This window comes from Euphorbia lathyris, chromosome 5 (assembly GCF_963576675.1).
Source record: "Euphorbia lathyris chromosome 5, ddEupLath1.1, whole genome shotgun sequence".
Classification (NCBI taxonomy): Eukaryota; Viridiplantae; Streptophyta; class Magnoliopsida; order Malpighiales; family Euphorbiaceae; genus Euphorbia; species Euphorbia lathyris.
In genome coordinates, this window is record NC_088914.1 from 86447305 (window position 1) to 86472493 (window position 25189).

Genomic DNA, 25189 nt, shown 5'->3' on the forward strand with positions numbered 1-25189 from the left:
GCAATTTGACCCATGTAGGAATGCAGTTTCTGATCAGACGCCAACAAAAGTAATTCACCTTAAGAGGCACAACTGCTGACCACATCAGACGCCACTCTCCCTCCATATGCAACTTTCTGTTATCAAGCAGTACATCCATTGCGAGTTTGTATGCGCTTTTTACTGAATAAAGCCCATTTTTTGTGCCATGCCAAATCAACTGGTCCACCTGACCCCTAAGTCGCACAACAGACCTGTTAATGGTCGAAATATCCTGTTAAAGAACAGCTCCTCCAGTAGCTCGACATCCCAATCCACAGAATTTGGAATAAACAAATCACTAAGAGTCAAATGTTGGTCCCGTGTAACGTAGTATAGTTAGTTCCAATGGGGGGTTAGGAACTATTTTAACTTTTTATTAATTAATGTTGACTTAATTTAATATTTGATGTTTTAACTCAGTTTTAGGTCAGCACAGCTGAGTATGGTGTGAGATAGCTTTAGACAGACACTGACTAGAGCTGTTTCAATCGTGAGTTGGAAAGTAACACTTAAGTCAGTTTCCAACTCAGCACTCAGATTACTCAGCTTCAGCGTGTACATATTATTTTACTGAGTAACGTTAAGCAAGCAAAACATACATATATATATATCAAGAGAAAGGGTTAGAAGTTACTCAGCAGACTTATCCTGGTTCGGCCTCTCCGCCTACGTCCAGTCCCCGGAATCCTTCCGAGCTTTTTCAATCCTCTACTGAGCTCTTTAAAGGTAGAGCACAAACCGTTTACAATAGCAACTGAGTATGCAAGAGTACCGTCCTCTATTCGTCTACTCAATCCTATCTATCACTGAGTACTATAACCGAGTACTCAGCTTCTCTAACCTTTTACAAATGATATAAGATTTGTTCTCACTTAGTGAATAACACTTTAGATGAATAAAATCACTCTAGACTTTTACACAAAAATAGGAGTTGGTGTAAGAGCTTGCTTTTTCTTTTCAGACAGCTTCTATTTTGGATTTTGCAAATGAATTGACTTGATGAAAATTTGCTTGTCTGTCTTGTGTTTAATCCAAGTGATGAATTTGCCTTATTATAGTGATCTTTGGGTGACAATGATTTGAATCCCGACATAGCCGTTGTGGGGAAACGGTCTTCATTCGTCATCATTTGGTCAGCACTCAGTGTTGTAGGCCAATCCTGTCTTCTGATTTTGTCAGGAGCCAGGTTTGCCAGGTTTGTCTTCTTACGCCAGGTTTGTCTTCTAGTAAATGTCCGATGGTCCATGCTCTTTCTCGAAAAAATCTTCCAGGCAGATTTCTGAGACTTCTGATTATTTCAAAAAATTGTCAAACCTTGTCTTCCAAGTTGACGGATCATTGACGCTGACCTAACGACTGCTCAACTTGACTCAGCGGCTTCGCCTTCAAGCTTTTCTGAAGAAGACATTTCTTTCGCTAAGCTGAGTTGCATTTTACTCAGCTTCTTGCTGTGTGATTTGCATCTGCTGACTTCGTCTTGACTTTCTCTTATAGATTCTTAGTTCCTGTTCTTATTAATTAACTTACTCAACATTAAACAAACACATTAGTACAATTAAATCAAAGCACTTAAATTTAATTGTTTAATCATGAGATTAACTTAAGTAATTTTGTCAAATCAAAATCATGTGGAAAGGTGTTTCAACATCAAATTCTCCAGACCCGCAATCGTCGGTGTTGTAATTTTTGGGAATTGATCACCTCTCACCCACCTATCAGACCAAACATTGATCGATTTCCCATCCCCAATCTTCCATCTTCCACCTTGCTCGAGAACCAACTGTGAATTCCATATACTCTGCCAAATAAAAATAGAAGAATATCCCAGTTGTGCTTTCAAAAAATCCCCATTCGGGTAGTATTTGGCTTTGAAGACCCTACTGACAAGAGTATCTGGAGATAACTGAAGACGCTATCCTTGTTTTCCCAGCAATGCTAAATTAAAAGCTGTTAAATCTCTGAATCCCAGCCCACTATTCTCCTTGGTCACACATAACTTCTCCTAAATCATCCAATTATTCCCGCGAGATCCATCTTTTTTATTCCTCCATCAAAAGGAGTTAACATACGTTGCAATTCCTCAGCAGTCGATGTTGGGATAAGAAAGATGCTCATAACAAATACTAATTGCATGTCCTACAACCTTTATCAGTGTTGCTCTCCTCGCCTTAAAGAGCGGCTTCAATTTCTCATTTTCTTTTTTTTGGTAGGATTCAATTTCTCAATTTTAATGTTACTAAAATACATGTATATATATATATTTTTTTTTGATAAAATAGAACTTAGTTTTAAACATCCTTACTTATCTAGTTTAATAATCTCTCCAACTTTGAAAATATAGATTTTTTTTAAAAAAAAATTGTTAAAGTGATATTAAATATATAAAAACTTAATAAGTTAAAACATATATTATTTTAAGTGAATTTTAGAATCCATATGTAATATTTATTAAATTTAAAAGTCCATAAATTTCTTTAAATAAATTTAAAGTATTAACCAATCTCTTTTCAACATCTGCACCACAATTGATTTTTTTTATGACTAACTTAAAGTAATAACATATATTATATTTTAGGGTTAATTACAAATAACTACCATGTGGTTTGGCCGATTTACGATGTGGTACCTGTGATATTTTTTTTGCAAACACAACTTTATGGTTGCAAAATTTTACATGTTTTTTTTTACTTTACCAAATTTGGCTGATAACGGCTTCGAAATGAAAATTTTCAAGAATTAAACTTGTTTGGTATCATATTTACTATGGAACCATATTCTTAATTTATCAAAATTATCATTTTTGGAGTTTTCTCTCTCATAAAAAACAACATCTAAATGACCTCAAACCTAAAAAGTTGAAGAATTAAAGTTGCTTAAAATATCATTTAGCTCTTGAAGATTTTCATTTCGAAGTCGTTATCGGCAAAATTTGGCAAAGTAAAAAAAACATGTAAAATTTTGCAACCATAAGGTTGTGTTTGCAAAAAAAAATACCATAGGTACCACATCGCAAATCGGCCAAACCACAGGGTAGTTATTTGTAATTAACCCTATATTTTATCAAACAAAAATAATAACACATATATTAGATTTCAAAACTTATGTTTAATTTCATAAAAAAAACTTATATCTTGATTAAAAAAAAAACTTATATCAAATACCATTTTATTTATGTTTTAATTAATAAATTCATGTCTAATACCAAAGGTTAAAAACCTGTTATGGAGGGCCTTAGTCGGGTGCTTGCCAACGATGGAGGCTTTGAGGGGTAGAGGTGTGGCGGTGGATACTGTATGTCCACGTTGTGCTGTTGCTGTCGAAGACGTCTTCCATGCGCTGGTAGGATGTGTCAAGGTGAGGAATTATGGCACTGCTCGCCTGTGGGTGATCGTAGCTGTCTGGGAAGGAGTTTTGAGCATTTTTGGGTCTCTTTGCAAGCATCCGTGAGCAAACACCATATGGAGATCGCAGCGATGACATGCTGGTCTGCATGGGCTGGCCGTAACAACTGGGTTTGGAACAGAGCGGAGCTGCATGCGGCTAACAGATTTCATGAAGCAACAGCTCTGCATAACTGCTGGAAACTTGCCCAGGTTGAGCTGATACAGCCATGAGCGGCACAAAACACAACGTCTGACTCTCGATGGCAACCCCCTGTTCCTGGTAGCCTCAAAGTTAATATTGATGCTGCAACATCGCGCGAGCCACAGAAGATCGGCTACGACATGGTGGCGAGGGATGCAATGGGAGGCTTTGTGGTTGGCAGATGTGGGGCGCTGGCAGGACCTTCGGAGGGATTCATGGCCGAAGCGCTGGCCTTGCGGGAAGTCCTAAGCTGGATCAAGGATATGGGATGGACTGATACGATTGTCGAGTCTGATTGCCTGCTTCTAATACGGGACGTCTAGGAAGCCTCGGTCCAGGTGTCTATGCTAGGACACATTATTTCTGATTGTAAATCTCTACTACAAGATATAACGCGTTGTAGCGTCTTCTTTATTAAACGTTCAACGAATCAACCGGCTCACGTGTTGGCAAGAGCGGTTGTTTCTAGGTCTGAATGAGGGGTTTGGTGGTCTGTACCCCCGTTTTTGCGTTTTGCCCTTTGGTCTGATAGCTAATGAAATTCCTTAATTCTTAAAAAAAAAAAAAAGATGATTTCGTTTTTATGGTTAAAAACTATTTTTTATCTTTTAATTAATAGTTATTTTGAAAATAAAAATATATTTAAATACAAATCCAAATCCAAATCCAAAATTTAAATGATGTGTATCTTCAAAGTCAAATCATTTCAAATGTAATCATTTGATCTAAATCTATACATAAAAATAGATGAGTAATAAATAATAACATTCTAAAAAAAATAGACTTAGCTTTTTAAATTTATACATAAAAATAGATTTACTCTCTAAAATTCGCTAATGTCTCATCAACTTTCTAAACTTACTTATTTCATATCACCGGTTCCTTAAATTTATCAATAAAAATAGATTAGTTCTCCGGATTTTGTAAGTATCTCACCAGATTGCTTATTCTGTAACAATTAAATACAAAAACCATAATACTAATTCTAGATACTCGTAAACTCAAACCTGTAACACTAACTCTTATAATACGTTGAAAGATAGGACAAAAGAAAAAATTACCTTTCGAATAGATGAAGATGTATTTTAGAATTTAGGTTTAATAAATTTTTGTATTTAATTGTTACCGAATAAGCAAGTTTAGAGAGCTGATAAGACGGTGTAAAGTTCAGGGAGCTAATCTATTTAGTCGGATAAGTTTAGGAAGATGATGATAGAAAATAAGTAGGTTTAGGAAGCTGGTAAGATACTAATAAAGGTTAGTGAGCCAATCTACTTTTATAACATAATGTATTAGGCCCAAGCCTTTGTTTGAGAATTTGGAGGTTAACGGATGTGAGAGTTAAAAGAGGTAATGGAAAGGGAAGTGAAGTGATGAAAAGGAAAGTTAAAAATTAACTTTGTTTGGGAGTTTATGAGATGTAAATGTGGTTAAATGTTTAACTTTGTTTGGAAGTTTAAATATGAAGGGTAAGAAAGGTTAAATTTACTTTGCAAACACAAGAAATTTAAAAAAAGTTTACATTATTCCTATTAACCCCCAATTTAGAGGTTAGAGGAAGTAAACATTTAACACCATTAACCTTCATTTACTTTCAAAAAATAACTCTCAAACAAGATTAACTTAATACTTAATCTTCCATTACTCCCATTTACTCTCATTAACCTCCTCCCAAACAAGGGCTAAATAATAATTCTAATAAAGGAAACGGTGCGTTTAAGACATTGTGTGTTCTGTTTGGCACGCTTAATGAAGGCTCAACCCTCTTTCTTCTTTCCTTCCCACTTTCAGTTCTTCCTCCGACAGCTTCTCTATCAACTCCGATTCCACGCCGGAAACAACCATGGGGGAGCCGGCAAAGGGAAAAGTGACTCCATTCGCATCCATGTTTCCAGCCGAAGAAACAAAGAAAGCGGCGAAACGAGTGGATGATGCGATTGCAGAGAAGCAGAAGGAGCTCGACCACTTCAAGGAATTCAGCGCCGATAACACCAATCTTATCAACCTTGTTTCCCGCCTTCCCGACGAGCTCCACCATGATGTCATGGTAAGTTAACTTTCTCTGTCTCGCTTCCTCTTCAGTGTTAACTTACGTTTTCAATGCTGACAGTTCGATTTTTCCAGGTTCCGTTTGGAAAAGCTGCGTTTTTTCCTGGTCGATTGATACATACAAATGAGTTCATGGTAACTTCTTTTGTTGCTATGTGATTTTTTTTTTTTTTTAATTGTGTTTGGTACAGCTTCGAAATGCTAATTGCTATCTGGTGAAGGTACTTTTAGGAGAAGGTTATTATGCGGAAAGAACAGCAAAGCAAACTGTGGAAATTTTGAAAAGGAGAGGGAAAGGTTTGGATTCTCAAGTTGAATCTCTTAAGGCTAACATGAAGGATCTTAGAGCTCAGGCTTCGTTTTTTGATTCTACTGCTTCTGAGGCAGCCGTGAGTTTGCAGAACTTCAGTATTTTGTTATGGAAATATTAATTGAAAGTCCTAAACCATAAGCAGCCCATGAACTTGTCAATTTTGGTCATTTTGCTCCCGGGATGATCTATTTGCCTCCTCAACTATTTAAAAAGTGATATTAGCAACCCCTCTTTTCATTATAACGGAAACAATCATTACATGTTCTTATTGCAAGCACCAAGGTCATAATAAAAAGGGTTGGTGCACTACTAAAACAAGCTTCAAATCAGGTTAATATAGACAGTTCACAAGTTCTCTTGTAGAAATTGCATATAGCTTTGACTCTTTCTAAATCGTCAAGTTCTCTTGTAGAAATTGCATATAGCTTTGACTCTTTCTAAATCGTCTACATATTTGCAGGCACTTCACTAATGTTGGAACTTCATCTTGTTTCTCTTGTAATGAAAAGAGGGGATTGCTAATACCACTTTTAAATAGTTGAGGGGGCAAATAGGTCGCCCCGTAAGTTTAGGGGGCAAAATGATCAAAATTGACAAGTTCCGGATAGGCCTAATTGAAAGCAATGTCCCTTTTTTTCCCTCTAAGGCTTAGACATTCATGTGGTTCATTGTTATATTAATATGAGTAACAGGAGGGGCTTGTGGAGATAAGAGAAGATTATGAGGAGGAAAATTTGAGTGAAGCACAATCTAAATCAGGCAGGTTAATGGGTATTGCTTTTGCTGTCAGTATTGATTTTGAAACTTTCAACTGCAGTTAAATAATTGAAGTGCACTAAGGATATTAGTATGTGTTTAGTGATGTCTTTGTCTCAATTATGGTTCTCTTTTCATATGTTTCTAAGGTTTGCTAAGTTAAAAGGTTTCTTTAAACAACGAGAGATACTCTTTCTTTGAAAATTAAGGTTCGGGCAGGTTACTTCACTGTATATTCAATCAAGCAATATCTCATTGCTTTGGCTTGAAGGTGTGAGATATTAATATGACCTAATAGGAAAGTTATGGGGTTGAAGTGTAGCAGGCATGGGGTGTATACTAAGTATCCTTACCCATAATTAAATAGAAAATGAAAAAGTGAGATTAAGAAGAAACAAAGCTGCTCAGTTCTGTATGTTGGATTCATTTCACAGCCATAACTCTATCTGTGGAGAAGAGAAATCAACTTATTTGAAAAATGAGTGATATTGGACTTGGTAGCTTGTAATTTTAGCAGTATAATTTTAGGTTTTTTAATTTTTTATTATGAAGAAAAATGCAAACGAGATTACCGTGGTTTGTATGTCAGGCTTGAGCAGTAATACTATCTTCTAGCTGTTTGTTATTGCTTAGCATTGGTGGACAGAAGGATGAGAAATTGATGCTTCCAAGGCTTAGAGCCTATGAATAGGATCATAGATTTAAAGTTTCACTACTAAAAAACTTTGTTTGTGGACTTGTGGCTTATTTGCTTGGTAGGGCTCGAGTCCGATATCATTGACATGTGCACAAAAAAAAAAGCTGTTTAGGACAATTTAGTTAAAGATTGATTTGTAAGCTTCATTGGGAGACTGCGAAAATAATTGTGGTTCTTCCATGTTTAGAGTTAGGAATTGTGTTTCCAAAACATTTAGCTACTGGATCATCTTGGATTTATGCAGTAATTTCATCACCTGGCTAGAAATTTCTGATATAGTCTGGTCCACTAATATCTCAGCTGTATAATATTTGGTTTTCGTTGATGTGCACTCCATGCTTTTGTCTTGTTGTTAAGCTTCCATTTCAAAATTTTCTCATTGTAATTAGTTTGGAAGTTCAGTGATTGTGAGATACTGTTATTCTTTTTCAGAAACATATGGCAAGAAAGTTACTGTCGAAGATGATGAATATGATCGCATGATGTCTAGGTTGGATGAACTTGAAAAAGAAGAACTTGAAGCTGAAGATGACGATCAGAGTGATGACAAGCAGATCACAGTTGAAAGTGAGGATGAGAATGGTGAAGATAAGCACGCTAACATAGTTGAAAGTGATAGTGGGACTGATGAAGATGAGCAAACTGACGAAGCTGAAAGAAATAGTAATTTTAATGATCTAACATCGCAGACTCAGTCAGTGGTAAGGACTCTAAGATTGGCTTCCGGTGAATTCTTATAGTTGTATTATATATGTGATACTTAAATCCTGAGTTTCAACAACTGACTGAAGCTGAATGTTAGATAATGAAACCACAAGGACAGACGGAAGTTCAAAAGGCGACCGCTGAATTGTTGTCGAATGATTATCGCCGTCAATTAGATATTACTGACAAATCAAATGTATGAGACAACACCTTCACATTCTCTTTCTTATAATTAATGATGAATCTGTCAACTATTGATTCCAAAATTTGAAAATGCAGTGCACAGGTTTGACAATCCAGCCTGTACCAAAAGGTTAGCCTTCAATCATCATATTATTGTTTTTATCCGACTTGTTCATCATACTGTTAATTACTGTAATTTCGTTGTGGGTGGTGTTGGGTTTGGGGGAAAAAGCCCTGTTCCTGTAAATGTAGAATAAATGCACAGAAGGAAAACTCATGACCCGTTTACATTTTTTGGTGGTTCTGATTTCAGTACATTATTAAACTCATCCTTTTCCTGCATTGCGTCTTCAGGTGATATGCAAAATGGCAAAACTGTTACTCAGGTAAAGAAGTCTGTTCCTACTGAGAAGGCATTGCTGCTTCCTGAAGTAATGGAGAAAATTGAAAGAAATGAGGTATTCAAATGCTGTTATTAATGCTCTGGATGTGTTATATTTGTGGGTCTTAGTACAAAATACTTTCAAAGCATAGTTTTGTAATTCAGGCCTTACCTGTGCATTTTTATATTCATTCATGCGGTACAACTATCACTATTTATGTTTTCCTATGAAAAAATCTTTATATCGGTAGGTCTTTCATTTTTCTTTCTCAAATTTTTGGTTGTTTACAGCACTGGTTATTGGTGCTTTCCTGATAGAGATGCATTTGCTATAATATACCTACAAATTGAGTATTTTGCAGCCTGAACCTGCTTCACAAGTCCTTTTTGTTTCTTTTTTTACTCAGGTGCCACTTCGGGCAACAAAATCAGGATTTGATAGTTCCAAGGTATCTTTAAACGCCTGGTTGAAATATAGGGGTGTCCATTCTTCGGTTAAAACCGAATTACTAAACTGAACTGACTCAGTTCGGAATTGGTCATAATTTTAGTTATATTTCTGTTCAGCATGGAAAAAACCCTGAACGGAGATACTCATTATGCATTTATATGTTATATATTTTGGTTTTACATGTTTGTTGACGGTGTTAATTATTTTGGTAATACGATATTTGGGTTTATCAGTTCGTTTCGAATGCACACTCCATTTCAGATATCTCCTTGGAGTAATTACAAGGTTTTCTTACCAAGTACATATTTTTTAGGCTTTGGCAGGTTCTATTGTAGAAAAATCTGGTAATACACAGACAAATATACAAAACCGAACTGTAACTTCATCCCAGGTATTATTATTCATGAATAATGTGGTTTTATGTGTTCATCTTTAAATCCAAAATGCTTAACATGCCTCTTTTTCCACCCTAAGAAACCTGGATGGAGCTCGAAACCAGGATTTGACAGTTCCAAGGTATGTTCATTTGAGACTCATGTTTTGATTTCAAAACCCTCTACTGATTTTCCTCCGATACTTCCAGGCATTTACGGGTTCTATTGTGGAGCGTACTCACAATCTTCCAACCTTCCCAGAACAGACCTCAGCTTCATCACAGGTATTTGCTTTTATTCTCGGGAAATCTTGTAACGTGATGTCAGTATTTGATAAACTTGGGAAAAAAGCATTCTAAGGCCTGCTCTGATATTATCAATTCGACACATTGCGCCGTTGATCAATCATAACAGTTTACACTAAGCAGGGCTGGCTGTGAGGGGTGAAATGAGGGTTCACCGCTCAGGGCCCCTCAATTAAGGGGCCCAAATTCTTAAAAAGAATAGGGACAAGGTGCAAATTGTTCGGTTTTTGAGGAAGTGTTAAATTCACATCCAATATATAAGATGGTAAAACTTTGCCCCTAATTTTTCTAGGTAGGATCAATTTTAATTCTACCAGACAGAAAATTTGAATAGACTGGTTTACCGTAATTTTACTGTTACTTCGGACCTTCTAAACGTCAATTATGTATAAAATGTTTACCATGTTGCAAACAGTTACAAAACAAAAACTGAAAAATTAAGTCGTATAAATTAATCACAAAAAACTGCATAAAATATTTCTTACATTATCAACACATTTACAAATAAACTGACAAATTGCATGAAACTACTTCAATTTATTGACAAATTTATTTGGAAAGTCCGATGAGACAATCAAATAACTGTGAAACTAGTATGTTCAAATTTTCTGTGTTAACAAGGACCAATTTTAACCGTTTCATACGTGAGGGGTAAATTTGCACTTCCCTCGGAATGATAGAGACAAATTTAAACTTCATCCAAAAAATTTGAAAATAATTACCCATATTTTTCATTCTTTGAATTTCATCTTTATTATTTCGCCCTGGTCTGTAAAAGATCAGGATGGAGCCCGACAACATAAAGTTTCGTTAACATGATATTATTGCTTTCATTTGCGTACAAAATTGACATTTTCAAGGCAGTTTTTTTTAATATATCTAACATCCTATTGGTGTGGTTAAACCTGCAGCCATCCGATTCTCAACCATCAAAGCCGGTTTCTAGATTCAAGATGCAAAGGAAGTAGCTAAATTGTTGAAACTTGAAATACAGAACATGTCTCTTTTTGTACTTGTAAGTTATAATAGAGCAACTTGTGAGAAATCTGTCCATATTGAGTCAGGTAATTGTGGTTGTTAAATCAGAAGTATATTGGCAGTTACTGAATGGAAATTCACTCTTATTGACTGGGTTTTGCATTTTAAATAGATGGTCAAGGTGCAGTTGAAAATTGGCTACTCTGCAGTGAATTGCTATGTTGCACATAAACTTTGGATTCAAAGTGATGTTTTCAGAACTGGAAGCTTGTACCGACAAAACATTTCGGGTTACATTTCTGTAATTTAAGAAAAATTATAATCTCGTTTCTTAGGATATAATTGCCTTATTTGGCAAATAGTTGTTTTCTGATTATCTTTTTTGGTTAGTTGATTTGACTACCAATTGTGAAAATTTGTTTGGTAAAACTTAGCTGATTGTTAACAGTTGTTTGTGTAAAATAACAAATAAAGGGTAAAAATGTCTTTTAAAAGATATAGAGCAATAAGCTAATTGAAAAAGCTTCTAAAATGAGTTTTTAAAAAATTAGCTTTTTGAACGTGGGAAAAGAACTTTGACCTAAGATCACCAACCCCAGTTCCAAAGGAAGCCTACGCTCCCTTTTTTCTCTTGGGTAATTAATTTATTAGTCCCTATATTTTGACAAAACACACTGTTTAGTCCCTGTATTTTCAAAAACATACACTAAAGTCCCTAACGTTTTTCTCGGTGAACTGTTTAGTCCCTAATGTTTTTCTTGGTGAACTGTTTAGTCCCTGCCGTTAGACTCTCATGAAGATTCTGTTAGTCAATTTGGATTTGTGTTCTTCTTTTCCTTTATTTTGCTTTCCTTTAAACTCTAATGCATCTGAAATCAACTTTGAGTGTTCTTGTTCTTAATTTTCTTCTTAATCGTTCAAATTCGTAAGCGTTGAGTCTGTTCTTTTTATTGTTCTCCATGCAAATAGCTTCTTCTTCTAAATTGGATTATTCTTCTGAAGTTTGAAGGTAAATAGTAAAGGGTAATTTAGTCATTTCCGAAGTCATAAACGGTAAAAAATGTAACAAACAGACGGAAGGACTAAACAGTTCACTGAGAAAAAGGTTAGGGACCTTACCATGTGTTTTTGAAAATACAGGGACTAAACAGTGTGTTTTGTCAAAATATAGGGACTAATAAATTAATTACCCTTTTCTCTTTAAGAATAAACTCTTTCAAACATCTTTCCATAAAAAAACTATTATTAGCTGTTTGACTAGTCAAAATCTCTAAAGTGGTTTAAACCTTTAATTTTGCTTCTAAAAACTATGCTAAATTTCTTAGAACTCCAATAGAGTGCTTCTGAAGTGGTAATGGTTTTAGTAACTCTCGAAGTCTGCAGTCTATTAGAGTGATGGAAGGTGCTTAGAAATTTCAAGTTCTACATTGCTAACTTTTTTTAAATATAAAAAATGATTTAAAAAGCTAAAAGTTTTAGCATAAAAAAATGATTTAAAAATGCTAAAAGTTAATGAATTGTGAGATTTGAAGTTATTTTTACCCTTTGTTTTAAGTTTTTTCAATGTAAGGTAGGGGGTCTTTTTTTTTTTTTTTTTTGAGGTGTGAGGAGAAATGGAAATAATGGTAAGATTTATGTGATTTTATTTGCAGGGGTCACAGAAACTTTACCTTTTCAATATTATTTTCAACTTTTTATTTTATTTTATTTCCATTATTCTATATTATTTTCAACTTTTTATTTTATTTCCATTTTTCTATATTATTTTCAACTTTACTCAAACTAAATACACACCTTATTTCCAAACATAATAAGATATTTCATATTTCACATATCATTACCATACTTTACTTTTCTTATCTTACTATACGTTAAACACCATGTTCAAACAAAGCCCAGTTTATAATGTATTTTTTAAGGTGGATAAATGCTAAATTATATGTTTAGGATATTAGAGAAAAATCTCTTTTTTCTCTTTATTATGGAACTTCATGTAAACTTTTTAATGTAAATATAATTAAACATACATCCTTATTACAACAACAACAACAACAACAAAGCCTTAGTCCCGAAATGATTCGGGGTCGGCTAACATGAACCATCATATAAAACCGTGAAAATCAAGTCGTGTCAGCGACACAGATTCGCTCCCTCCACTCCGTCCTATCCACTACCATATTTTCCTCAATTCCCAATAAACTCATATCACTCTCGATCACCCTCCTCCAAGTTTGCTTAGGTCTTCCCCTACCCCTCACCACTACATCCCTTTGCCACTCTTCGGTTCTCCTAACCGGCGCATCAAGCGCTCTACGTCTCACATGGCCAAACCACCTTAGTCGGTTTTCTCTCATTTTATTCTCAATAGATGTGACCCTTACTTTTGTCCTAATTATTTCATTACGCACCCGGTCCTTTCTCGTGTGACCACACATCCATCTCAACATACGCATCTCCGCCACCGACATCTTATGGATGTGGCAGTGTTTCACTGCCCAACACTCCGTACCATATAACAATGCTGGTCTAATTGCCGTCCGGTAGAATTTTCCCTTCAATCTATTAGGCATGCCGGGATCACAAAGGAAACCCGTAGCACTCTTCCACTTCGACCAACCAGCTTTAATCCTATGGGCAACATCTCCATCTACTTCTCCATCCGTTTGGATAATAGATCCTAAATACCGGAAGCAATCCGAGGCCTGAACAACTCTCCCATCTAGGGTGATTGTCCCTGCCTCCCTACTCCTACGGCCGCTAAACTTACACTCCAAATATTCTGTCTTACTTCGACTCAACTTAAAGCCTCTAGATTCTAGAGTTTGCCTCCATAGTTCCAACTTCATCTCCACTCCTTCTTTCGTCTCATCAACCAACACAATATCATCTGCAAACAGCATGCACCATGGTATACCATCTTGAAGTGAACTTGTTAGTTCATCCATAACGATGGCAAAAAGAAATGGGCTTAGTGCGGAACCTTGATGCACTCCAATCGTAATAGGAAACTCTTCAGTTTTCCCAACACTAGTACGTACACTCGTGCATACTCCCTCATACATGTCCTTTATGATGTCAATATATTTCCGCGAAATGCCTTTCCTTATCAAGGCCCACCAAAGTACTTCCCTTGGTACCTTATCATATGCTTTCTCCAAGTCAATGAAAACCATATGCAAGTCTTTCTTCTTATTTCGATAGTGCTCCATTAATTCTCTCATTAGATGGATGGCTTCCATAGTTGATCTTCCCGGCATAAAGCCAAACTGGTTTTCTGAGATCTTCACCGTCCTCCTTAGCCTTTGTTCAATCACTCGCTCCCAAAGTTTCATAGTGTGACTCATTAATTTGATTCCCCGATAGTTGGCACAATCTTGGACATCGCCTTTGTTCTTATACAAAGGGATTAAGGTACTTTTCCTCCATTCTGATGGCATCTTATTGTTTCTCCAAATTTTGTTGAAGAACGTCGTCAACCATTCGATTCCTCTTTCTCCCAAACATCTCCAAATCTCAATAGGGATGCCATCAGGTCCTACTGCTTTCTTCAACTTCATCTTACTTAATGCCATTTTGACTTCACCCTTTTGAATTCTCCGCAGGCATTCATGATTTATCATATCGTGATGGATACTTATATCTCCAACATCTTGTTGGCGATCTCCATTAAATAAGTCATCAAAATAGGACCTCCATCGTTCCTTGATATCCTTATCTCCAACTAGGACTTTCTGGTCCACATCCTTCACACATTTAACTTTTCCGAGATCTCGCGTCTTCCTATCTCTCATCCGAGCAATTCTATATATGTCTCTTTCCCCTTCTTTCGTATCCAATCTTGTATACAGATCCCGATTCACCTTTGCTCTAGCATCTCGTATGACCTTCTTTACTTCCCTTTTAGCCTCTTTGTATTTTTCGTAGTTCTCGTCACTCCTACATTTCCCCAATAGTTTATAGGATTCTCTCTTACTCTTTACTGCTTGTCGTACTTCTTCTGTCCACCAAGATGTGTCCTTACCCGGTGGCATGCTACCTTTAGATTCCCCTAGAACTTCCTTCGCTACTTCCCTTATACTATGCTCCATCTTATTCCATATCGAATCTATATCTGAATCCATATTGCAAGTCCAAATATCTTTTTTGGTCATCTCATCCACAAATTTTTGTTGATTCTCCCCTTGCAATTTCCACCACTTAATCTTAGTCTCTACTTGAGGTGTTTGTTTTCTTATACATTTCCTACTTCGAAAATCTAGCACCACTACTCTATGTTGGGTTGTCGTACTCTCACCAGGGATCACCTTACAATCAATATAACTCTTTCTCCAAGCACTCCTTACTAAGAAGAAGTCAATTTGGCTCGCATTACCGCCACTCCGATAAGTCACTAAGTGGGATGTTCTCTTCATAAACCATGTGTTCATGATACTCAAGTCATAGGCTGATGCGAATTCCAAAATATCATTTCCTGCTTCATTCTTATCTCCAAAACCATACCCTCCATGAACACTCTCAAACCCATCTCGCCTAGAACCCACGTGTCCATTGAGATCACCCCCTAGTACCATTTTTTCATCCCTAGGAACCTGTTGCACCACTTCCTCTAAGTCATCCCAAAAAGCTTGTCTTATAGACACATCTAATCCTATTTGTGGCGCATATGCACTAATGACATTCACAACCTCATCCCCTATCACTAGCTTAACACTCATAATTCTATCGCTCTTCCTAGACACCGCTACTACCTCATCAATATACTCCCTATCAATAAGAATACCTACTCCATTTCTACCCTTATCCTTTCCTGAGTACCAAAGCTTATAACCCCAAGGAGCTATCTCTCTAGCCTTGGCTCCAACCCACTTGGTTTCTTGTAGGCATAATATATTTATTCTCCTCCTCTTCATAACATCTACAATTTCAGCTAATCTTCCTGTCAAAGAACCTATGTTCCATGTCCCAAAGCGTAACCTACTACCCTTACCCCTACCCCTACCATTACCGTGGACTAGCTTATTTACCCGCAACCCTTGCATATTTGACACCACCCCCGGGTCCTGGGGTGGCGCGCCGCTTCGGGGCGACGACCTAGCAACCCTTGCACATTTATCACTACACCCGGGTCTAAGAAGTGCAGCGCGTCGCTGAGTAGGGAACGCCCCAACGGTATTTATATTATGGTTCATGTCATAAGATGTGGCTAAGTTTTACGCTGGCCGCCACAAACCTACCGCAACCCTCCGCCACAAACTATACATATTTTACATGTTCCCGTTTCCTATAACTTTTACGATACTTATTTTCTAATTCACCCGTGTTACATGGAAACATAAATGCATACCGAAACTAAAACAAAAATCGGTACATGGGCTAGAACCTAATTCTAGACGAGGAAATGCATTTTTATTTCGTACTTCAACCGTTGGGTGCCTTATTTTTTCTCTTGAATTCTTTTAGCACTTCCTCTCTTTGTGAAGGAGTTGCAGATAATACCCACTTGCTGAATTCAACCTCTCCCATACCCTTGAATTGAGCAAGGAGTTTATACTGGATTCTTTTCCGGTCCTTGGACGATAACTCATTTTCTTTCTCAATTGCATCGTCTGGTCTTCGTCTCTGCTTGGGTGGGGAAGCCAAACTAACATCTTCAGAGATGCTTTCTTCCTTCTTCTTTCTGCTGTCGGGCCTGGCATTGATAATGTCTTCATTCCGGTGAGCATACAAAATACCTGAACAATGCCAGAGTGTTAGTAGATTCCTCCAAATGCAGCAGAGGCAGAATCCCCCGCTCTCTTATGGACGCACCATAACCGAAAGAAAATATCACACGCTCGAAACAAAATACAACACTTATCGGAGAATCAAGAACAAACATTGCCGAATGTTAGTACATTGCACCTAATACTGAGCCATAATCCCTCCCGTTCTCTTATGCTCACTCTCTCGTATGCACACGGACCACACCCGAAAGAAAATACATCACTTATCGGACAATCAAGAAGGATATTATCCGCATCATAGGAAGAAAAAAGAACACACTTGCAAGGATAGAGAATGATCGTCTTACCTAAATCTTCAGGCGCTGGATCATTAATTATAGGGTCTTCATCATCGCTCGGCTTGCTGGTCTCTGTCCCAGCTAAATAACTTCCATCTATTAGTTTTGCAGGAAGAAAATAGCTCGCAATTTCGGGTAGTTCTGGCTTTGTAGTAGAACACCGTTGTTCATCATCTTTTCCCTGTTTGTCGTGCAACTCTAAGATTTCGCTGGTGAAAAGCTTATCAGATAGATCACGGAACAGATTGCAGATTCCGAAAAGCTCACCCTGAAATTGCTTGCAATCCTGAAAAACAAGCCAAATACAATAAATAGCGTGAAAAATAAGAATTCAAAATCTTTCTATTAAATCCAGTTTCTTCATTTCCTACCTGGACACCCTCAAAATATCGTTTCTCCATCTTCCCCGAAACAGCAATGTTCGAAAGCTGCTGCTTGTAAACCTGACGAGAATAAACAAGCTCCTCAAACGAACCAGCTGCCAGAAGCCGGAAAACTATGACATGTCGCTTCTGCCCAAATCGAAACGACCTGTCCTGCGCCTGTAAATCGTAGGCAGGATTCCAGCTCGGATCAAATATTACTACACGATTTGCGCTTACGAGATTCAATCCGAGACCACCAGCTCTCGTAGATATCAGGAAAACCTGAAACAGGATATGGAGTCAGGAGAAATTTTTTATGGAGACAAAGTAACTATAATTTTGCGATAAAAGGGGCAATTTACCTGTTTGCTTGGGCTTGAATTGAAGTCATCAACCAAAGACTGGCGCAAGTTAGTTGGAGTGGAACCATCAAGTCTGGAAAAGTTGTACCCTTTTCTTATAATGAACTTTTCCAGTATGTCCAGCATCCTGAAAAGGTAGTTCAATTTTCAAAAGAAGATAAAGCAACAGTCCGAATAAGCACGAAAAAGGGTAAAAGTTTTGATTTTTACTGAAGTTTGAGGTTAATTTCATATTTGTCACAAAATTTCAATTTAAGCCAACGAAAACTTATCTAAGACTCCAAACAGTAGATATGAAGTGTTCAGATAGAATTAAGAAACGGATGTTCCTAGCAATTTTGGGATAAATGATAACGGCTAAACCCATAGTTATTAAAGGCGCATGGCGCACTAAGGCGCAAGGGGTCCTGGAGGCATGGCGCATGGCGATGGCGCGCGCCATAGCGAGACAAGGCGCACTTAAAAAAAATAAAAATTTTAAAAATATAAAACTAACATAAAACTAAATCATGGAAAGCATAAATAAATTTTAAAATGCAAAATAAACCTCATATTAGAAAACTTTAAAGTTGAATACTAATTCCTAAGTTCTACTCCTAATCAAAACTCTCAAATCCATCACTCCTCATCATCACTATCACACTCCTCATCTAAGGCGTCATCAAACTATTGATCATCAAACTGTTGAAGTTGAATTCCCTTTGGCTTCTTTGTTTGAATCTGTTTGATGTGTTTTCTTTCTACTAAACTTCTTCCTCTTTTAATGACTCTGTCTCTTACTCTTCAAATGACTCTGTCTCTTCCTCTTCAAAGAGTCTCTTCGTCTTCTAATTAGTTTAAAACCTATAATCTCTCTCCTTTTTAATACTTTTTGTTAATATAACATGTGTTCCATTCCAGATATATAAAGTAACTACCAAAAAACTGCCCATAACTGCCTCTAACTACCAAGGCGCGCCTTGGTGCGCCTTTGGCAACTGCCTTTGGCGCAAAATGGCGCACCAGGCGCGCGCCATGGCGATTGCGCCTCGCCATGGGGTTGCCATGGCGCTAAGGCCTGCGCTTGGTGCGCCATGCGCCATAGGCGCGCCTTTAATAACTATGGCTAAACCAAACAAGCTCTAAATCCAGCTAACTTTGACCTGTTTATCGTAGGATTATTGACCAGCATTCTCTGATAAACATCAAATAATAACCTAGCTCAAATTTAAACTTCTATGTTCTGGCTATGTGGTTATTGTGCGTCAATGTCAGTAAACAGGCGAAGAATTATTGACATGGAAGTGACAACATGTCACTGTTTTAATACGTCACCTGGCACATAGATCGACACATCAAATAATTTTTTTCTAACATGTCATGTCAACACCTAAAATAACCTTACCACATCAATCTCTCAAACTAAGTTTACCCTAATCCCTAAAGTAAAAAAATCAAACTTAATTAGTTTAACTGTATTACTTTAGGAAAACGGTGTCATGTTGGCAATTCCACACACTAAATAGAGTTTGAATCACATAGATAACTTGGTCATCCCAAGAGATGTTTAATGTGTTAAAAAATAATTGATGAAGAGCATAATGTATCCATTTAAAAGACTTAGGGCTTGAGTATCTCCAAGAGACTCTTAGTGGACTCTCTAAAAATAATATAAATAATTGACTATTGGTGATTTAAGAGTTACTAAGACATATCATCTCCAACAATACTCCTTATATTCACTCCTTATTTATTATTTTATTATTAAAATTATTAATTGTTGTTATATTAACCAATAGTGAGAGGAGAGAAGCACCTCAATAATAAATTATTAATAAAAAATGGTTTAAGATGCACTAAGAGGTGGAGAGAGGCTCTCTATCAATAGAAAGGATGTAGAGGCTCCTAGTGTTTGAGGAGCCACTAAGAGGCTGTTGGAGCTGATTTTTTATTTTCTCTCCTCAAATTTTAACTTAAGAGCCAACTTAAGAGGCTGTTGGAGATGCTCTAATGTATTAAAACATAATTGATCAATGACTTAATTTATCCATATAAAAAAATCAATGGCTTAATCAGGAGCTCAAATATGTGTTTTGCTTGAAATAAAGGGACAACTCTGTAATTTATCTGAATTTGCCTATACATTGATATGCAGAAGTCAAGGACAAGATTATGGGCTTATTTTCTTGTTGGGTGACTTTAGGTAAAAGTAAACTGCTAAAAAGAATCTTTACCCTGAAAGTGATCAGTTAATTTACTTATTTTCATCATTCAATAACACCTAAATTAGGGAGAAATTGTGCTCATCGTCACTGAAGTTTGGAGTGAGTTTCAAAAAGATCAATGACCTTCATTTTGTTTCAATAAAATTATCGAACTTGCATTTTTATTTCAATGAACTCATTCAAAATCACAGGAATAATGACACGCCAATCACGTTGTAAATGAATGACTCATACGCATGACATGACAACCATAGGACAAAAAAAAATTATATTTTTTATTTACTTAATTCAAATGCTTGAAATTGTCACGTGGCAAACAAAAATGTATTTTTTTCGTGGCATACACACGTAGTTCCCACATAAAAGTAAGTTTTTTTCAACGTGGTTCTTGTCAGAGATTAATATAAAAGATGTCGTTGGCCTTAACTGTCAGCTTAAACTTTTGGGTTCAATTGGTTCATTGACATGGTATCAGAGCCTCTTAAACTAAGTGGTCGAGAATCCTAATCCTACCTCATTAATTGGTGAAATTAAACACATATGGTAAGATGAGCTTGTGTTGTACATGCTTCAAGTGCAGGGACATTAGCGTGCGGAGGTGTGTCAGAGAATAATATAAAAGATATTGTTGGGCCTTAACTGTCAGCTTAAACTTTTGGTTCAACTGGTTATTTGACAATTCTCACATCCCTATTCCAACGACTTTCTGCCAAATTGGTTGGAATGACTTGAGATAAAAAGAAAAGTCCAATGACTTTATCGGAACAAAATGAACTTCAAAGCCTTTTTGAAACTGACTCCAAACTCATCCGTGAGTGCAATTTACCTCCTAAATTCAGTAAAAACTATAACTGCTAAACTGAAAAACCATATTTTTACTGCACTCGTAACTCATTCAACCCATAACACAGATGATTAGAAGAAAAAGAAAAGTTATGATATATATGTACCTGACAGAATAGCTGAAGAGAAGAAGCTTATCGCCCTGTGCAGCCCAAGCAGACATCAACTTGTCTAAAGCTCGCATTTTTCCACAATGTCGAACTTCACTCAACCCCATGAAACTCTCAGTCTGTGCATTCCCCCCAACCAAATCTATGTCACCCCCAAATACTGCTGAAGAAAACTCTGCATCCTTTCTTTGTTTCTCTGCTTCATCCTTCGGGTTAGGCTTAATCAGCTCCAGGTGATTACTTATCTGTTAGAGATATTCACTATTAGCATAAGGATTTTCATAAACATCAAGTACAAAGACTTCCGTAATTAGTGGCTGAGGAGGGGTGCACGGAGCGTCTGTTGCATCTAGGGTTGCAACTGCAGCGGGATTCCTCATCATCGTAGGGGATTCGCCGCAACGGGGAGGGAGAATCCCATTAACTTTCCCCGTGGATGGAGATGGGGAAAAAGAAATCCCCAGAAGCAGGGATGTGGCAGGGACGGGGACCTCCCTCCCATCCTAACGGGATCCCCATCCCCGCCCTCACTATGTCCACACGGGAAATGCCTGTGAGGATTCTTAGAAAAAAAACATTATACGTAATCTTAAGCCTTGAATTTAATGCGTTTCTGTTATTCAACCCCTCAACTTCATATTTGATCCATTGAGCACCTAAATTTGATTGCAATTAAACCCCCTAAATTCAAATTTGTTTTACCAAGCCCTTAAATTTTACAATTGGAATCTATTAAACTAATTCTTTTTGTCAGCCTCTTTACGCGTACCTTCTTGGAAAATAATTTTTTGAAGTGCCTAAAAAAGGGGTAAAATATATCCATGGCCCTTGAACTATAGCACTACAAACATTATGGCCCCTAAACTTCATTTTTTGACATAAAACTCCTTGAACTTTGCATTGCTTAACATTGAAGTCCAAATCAACAAAAATCAGTTAAAATTTAACAAAATGATTAGGATAAAAAGGGATTTTTTTAGCAGATCTTTTTACTGCATTCCATTAATATAAAATTTAAGGATTTTTATGTCGAGGAATGAAGTTTAGGGACCATATCACATTGGTAAAGTTATAGTTCAGGGGCCATGAATGTAATTTACGCCTGAAAAAGGTTTCAATTATAAAATTCAGGGCTTAATAGAAGTTGAGGGGCTCAATAACATAAACATGTAAAATCGGGGGCTTAAAATTGTGATTTGCCAAATAATATAAGCATCTGAACATCAACTTCAATTGAAGTAATAATGGTAAAGCTTCAGAAATAAAGGGAAACAAACCACAATGACAGCAATAGAACAGAGAAGAATTCATATACCTGCTGGAGCTTAACAAGACAAGGAAGAACAAGGCAAAAGGGGCATGAATCACAGCCTTCCGGGTTATCCCTGTGAAGATAAGGCCATACAATTCCATCAGGCACAATTCTTTTGCAGCATTCCACTTGTTTAAGAGGGCTACCGCAACTACACGGAAGGTCCTTATTTATAAGGCACTGAACATCTGGCATTTGCAGCATTCTCGCATAAGCTCGTTTTTGTAGCTCACTCATGGCACAGAATACCACATTATCTTCCTTTCCTAACATAAGATGTCCAATAGTTTCCTCCTTTGTCCTCCTCAACATATACTTACGAAGAACTTTGACTAAGTGTTCTTTACGCTCATCAGCAACCCGAACAAATCTTTCGGGTGCATTTGCCCTCTGGCCGTGCTTGAGAGGTTCATCATAGAACTCTCTGAAATGTTCCCTTGTTCCCAATGATCCAGGTGCAACCCAGTCAAAGAGATTAAAAAGTTCCATAATTTTGTTCTGCATAACGGTTCCAGTCAGACCGATTCGTTTCCGTGTTTTGATCTCTAAACATGCCCCATATAGTTTTGATTTCTCGTTTTTAAGCCGGTGTGCTTCATCGACGATTACAATCTCCCATTTACACTCTGACAAAATGCTCCCGTGGATTCTGTATGTATCGAAACTGGTGATCAGTATCTCAACTCCACCCGCACCGAGTTTCTCAAAAATTAATTCGCGGTTTGCTCCATGGTAGATAGATACGTTAAAATTCGCCCACCTAGAGAATTCGATCTCCCAATTCTGGATTACAGAAGTCGGGCAAATGATTAGTACGGGGCCTTTTCTACCTGCTTGATTATCGTTTAATATTGTGGAGTTGGAAGATTCACCATCTTTCCCAAAAACAGCAGCCAAGAAGGCAATTGTCTGAATGGTCTTGCCCAGCCCCCTGTTCCATATTTCAACACTGATTCTTATGCACATGAAAAAATTCATAACTAAACATATAAGCATAAGAAGAACAATAAGCTGCAACTTGAAAATGACATGAATATCTATAATTGACTGGATACAATAAGGGATCGGTCAATTACATTTAGAGGTTGAAATTCTGTACATGACAACATGAACCAAACATGAGTTTAGTGGACTAGTGTTTCACGAAACAGGTAATGGATCATTTGGGTTGACACAAATTGACACGCATTTGAGTTAGGTTAAGGTTGACCTGTTAACTTGAAAGTAATACGAATATTTAAAATTATTATTATATTCTCTTATGTTTTTACATATCACCTTCATAGAAGTAATAAAATTACAATTGCCACCCGCAACAAGACTTGAATCTCCCATATTTTTACACGTCATCCTTAATAGAGATACTAAAATTACATATGACTTTTTAACACTTAACATGAACTCAACATAATATAAACGGATTAGGGGTTCATTAAATAGATTTTTGGTTATATAGAGTAAAGAGATTACTGAACCAGCATACGGAGTAATCTTTTAATACCAAATCAACTATAAAACTGCAATGCCTCTACATGTTAAAGAAAACTGCATATACTGAAAAGAGATTGGGCCATTGTTCCAAGCAGATGAAGACCACACTGCTGATTGATGCAATAATTCATGTCCAATCATGAAATTTAGAAGAAAAAGGAACTGTCAAAGTTCAAAGGGATTAACTATCCAAGTGATCATAATCATTGAGGGTAAAATGCACTGACGATCATTCAAGTTCGGGGTCTACTTCACATAGATCATTGAACTTCATTTTCTTCCAACAAAATCATTGAATCAATAAAGTCATCTCGGCCAATTTATGTACAAAAACTCACTGAAATCGCGATGTTGCATTGACTATAAACCAATTAAACATTATGTCGGATATGTTTGACTTTCATAGCTGACCTGACAGCCACTTGACACATCCTAAGACAAACAAATTTCAAGAAATCACAAAGTAGCAACTATCTTCTGTAATATTAGAACGAATTTATTGAAATGAAATATGAAATAAGTGATTTATGGAAAAAACATAAAAAACTTTAGTGACTGTAAATTTACACTCACATGTCATCACCAAGAACTCCTCCATGATTATTTCTGTATAGCTCATATAAGAATGTTACTCCTCCCCTTTGATGTTCAAGCAACCTACAGTTGATAGATGGAGGTACCTGCAATCAAAAGTATATTTCTCAATACATACAATAAAACTTGCATTCTTCAAAACATCAGCACACTAATATTGCAGAGAAATTCTAAAATAAATAAACAAAATTAGATCACGAGAATCAATAGAAGTAATTAATTACCTGTATAACAGGTGATTCTCCTGGCAGTGAAAGAACCAGTGGCTCAAATGGTCCAGTATGGTCAAATTGAATGTTACCCAATTTAGGTTTTCCCAAATCCTCCCCCTCTTCTCCATTTTCCTCAACTCGGGCTTCTTGTTTGAGACTTTGTGTCTTTTGGGTCTCACAGAACGGTAATTGAGATTGTTGTGGTAAAGGACAATAGTCTCCGAGGCGTTGAAGCTGCTTCAAAAGAGATGATTTCGGAGGTTTTCTGGGAGTTAAAATTGTGGGTTCTGGTTCTTGAGAGAGTTTCTCTGTTGAAATCGATGGCGAAGGAGAAGATGAAGATGAAGAGAGGTTGTTACAGGGTTTGAGGGATTCTTTTAAGGCTTTGAAAGTGGCTAATGACATATGGTGAAAATTGAGGAAGAATCTTGTAAGATTTAGAAATGATTTCTGTATTTGGGATCTTCAGATTCTGCGATTTCCATTGGTATTTGAGAAATTGATTTCTGTGTTTGCAGAATCAACCGCCACAACGGAATTTGATTTCGCAATACATTTTTGGATCGTTCATATGACTCACCGCCGGTGGTGAGCAGCGGGCTGGTCTACGACGTCGTTTTGGAAGTCTAATTTCTTTTGGCAAATTATTATTATTATTATTTTTTCTGAAACATTATTATTATTATTATTATTATTATTATTACTAGGCATAACACTATTTGATTCTCTAAACTACGGCTTCAAAGTCGAATAGGACCCTAAACTATCAAAATCATCAATTAAGTCTTTAAATTAGCTAAAAATCATATATTGAGTCCTCAATCTAAATAAAAATC

General features: G+C 36.7%; 2 protein-coding genes across 5 annotated transcripts; one reads left to right on the plus strand and one right to left on the minus strand.

Moving 5' to 3' along the window:
• The first annotated feature begins 5339 nt into the window (after positions 1–5339).
• Positions 5340–11402, plus strand: LOC136231369 (uncharacterized). 4 transcript variants are annotated; one of them, XR_010689771.1, is made up of 14 exons: positions 5341–5653; positions 5731–5790; positions 5877–6044; positions 6661–6739; positions 7854–8122; positions 8224–8322; positions 8406–8439; positions 8664–8767; positions 9099–9140; positions 9456–9533; positions 9617–9658; positions 9726–9800; positions 10733–10885; positions 10972–11345. XR_010689771.1 is itself a non-coding variant. In XM_066020725.1 (13 exons), the coding sequence occupies exons 1-13, from the start codon at positions 5450–5452 to the stop codon at positions 10787–10789; spliced, it is 1311 nt and encodes a 436-aa protein (XP_065876797.1). In that variant the 5' UTR covers positions 5341–5449; the 3' UTR covers positions 10790–10951. The 4 variants fall into 4 exon arrangements, 1 of the variants encoding a protein (XP_065876797.1); XR_010689772.1 differs by having other exon boundaries at positions 5342–5653; positions 6661–6727; positions 10972–11334; XR_010689773.1 differs by lacking the exon at positions 9099–9140 and having other exon boundaries at positions 5340–5653; positions 10972–11402.
• A 4411-nt stretch (positions 11403–15813) lies between these two features.
• LOC136231368 (switch 2) lies at positions 15814–24938 on the minus strand. Its single transcript, XM_066020724.1, has 8 exons — positions 24366–24938; positions 24121–24227; positions 22060–22987; positions 20742–20989; positions 17588–17714; positions 17232–17507; positions 16870–17146; positions 15814–16531 (listed from the first exon to the last, which is right to left on the minus strand). The coding sequence occupies exons 1-8, from the start codon at positions 24756–24758 to the stop codon at positions 16218–16220; spliced, it is 2670 nt and encodes an 889-aa protein (XP_065876796.1). The 5' UTR covers positions 24759–24938; the 3' UTR covers positions 15814–16217.
• Between the last annotated feature and the right edge of the window lie 251 nt (positions 24939–25189).

Bases quoted from the DNA above. Each gene is read 5' to 3' on its own strand.
- LOC136231369 (XM_066020725.1), top strand. From the start codon at position 5,450: ATGGGGGAGCCGGCAAAGGGAAAAGTGACTCCATTCGCATCCATGTTT. The intron at 6,045-6,660 runs GTGAGTTTGCAG...TATGAGTAACAG, and splicing joins CTACTGCTTCTGAGGCAGCC to GAGGGGCTTGTGGAGATAAG. The intron at 9,659-9,725 runs GTATGTTCATTT...CGATACTTCCAG, and splicing joins CAGGATTTGACAGTTCCAAG to GCATTTACGGGTTCTATTGT.
- LOC136231368 (XM_066020724.1), bottom strand. From the start codon at position 24,758: ATGTCATTAGCCACTTTCAAAGCCTTAAAAGAATCCCTCAAACCCTGT. The intron at 22,988-24,120 runs GTGAGTGTAAAT...AATATGGAACAG, and splicing joins GGAGTTCTTGGTGATGACAT to GGGGCTGGGCAAGACCATTC. The intron at 17,715-20,741 runs GTACATATATAT...CTACCTTTTCAG, and splicing joins CTCTTCAGCTATTCTGTCAG to GATGCTGGACATACTGGAAA.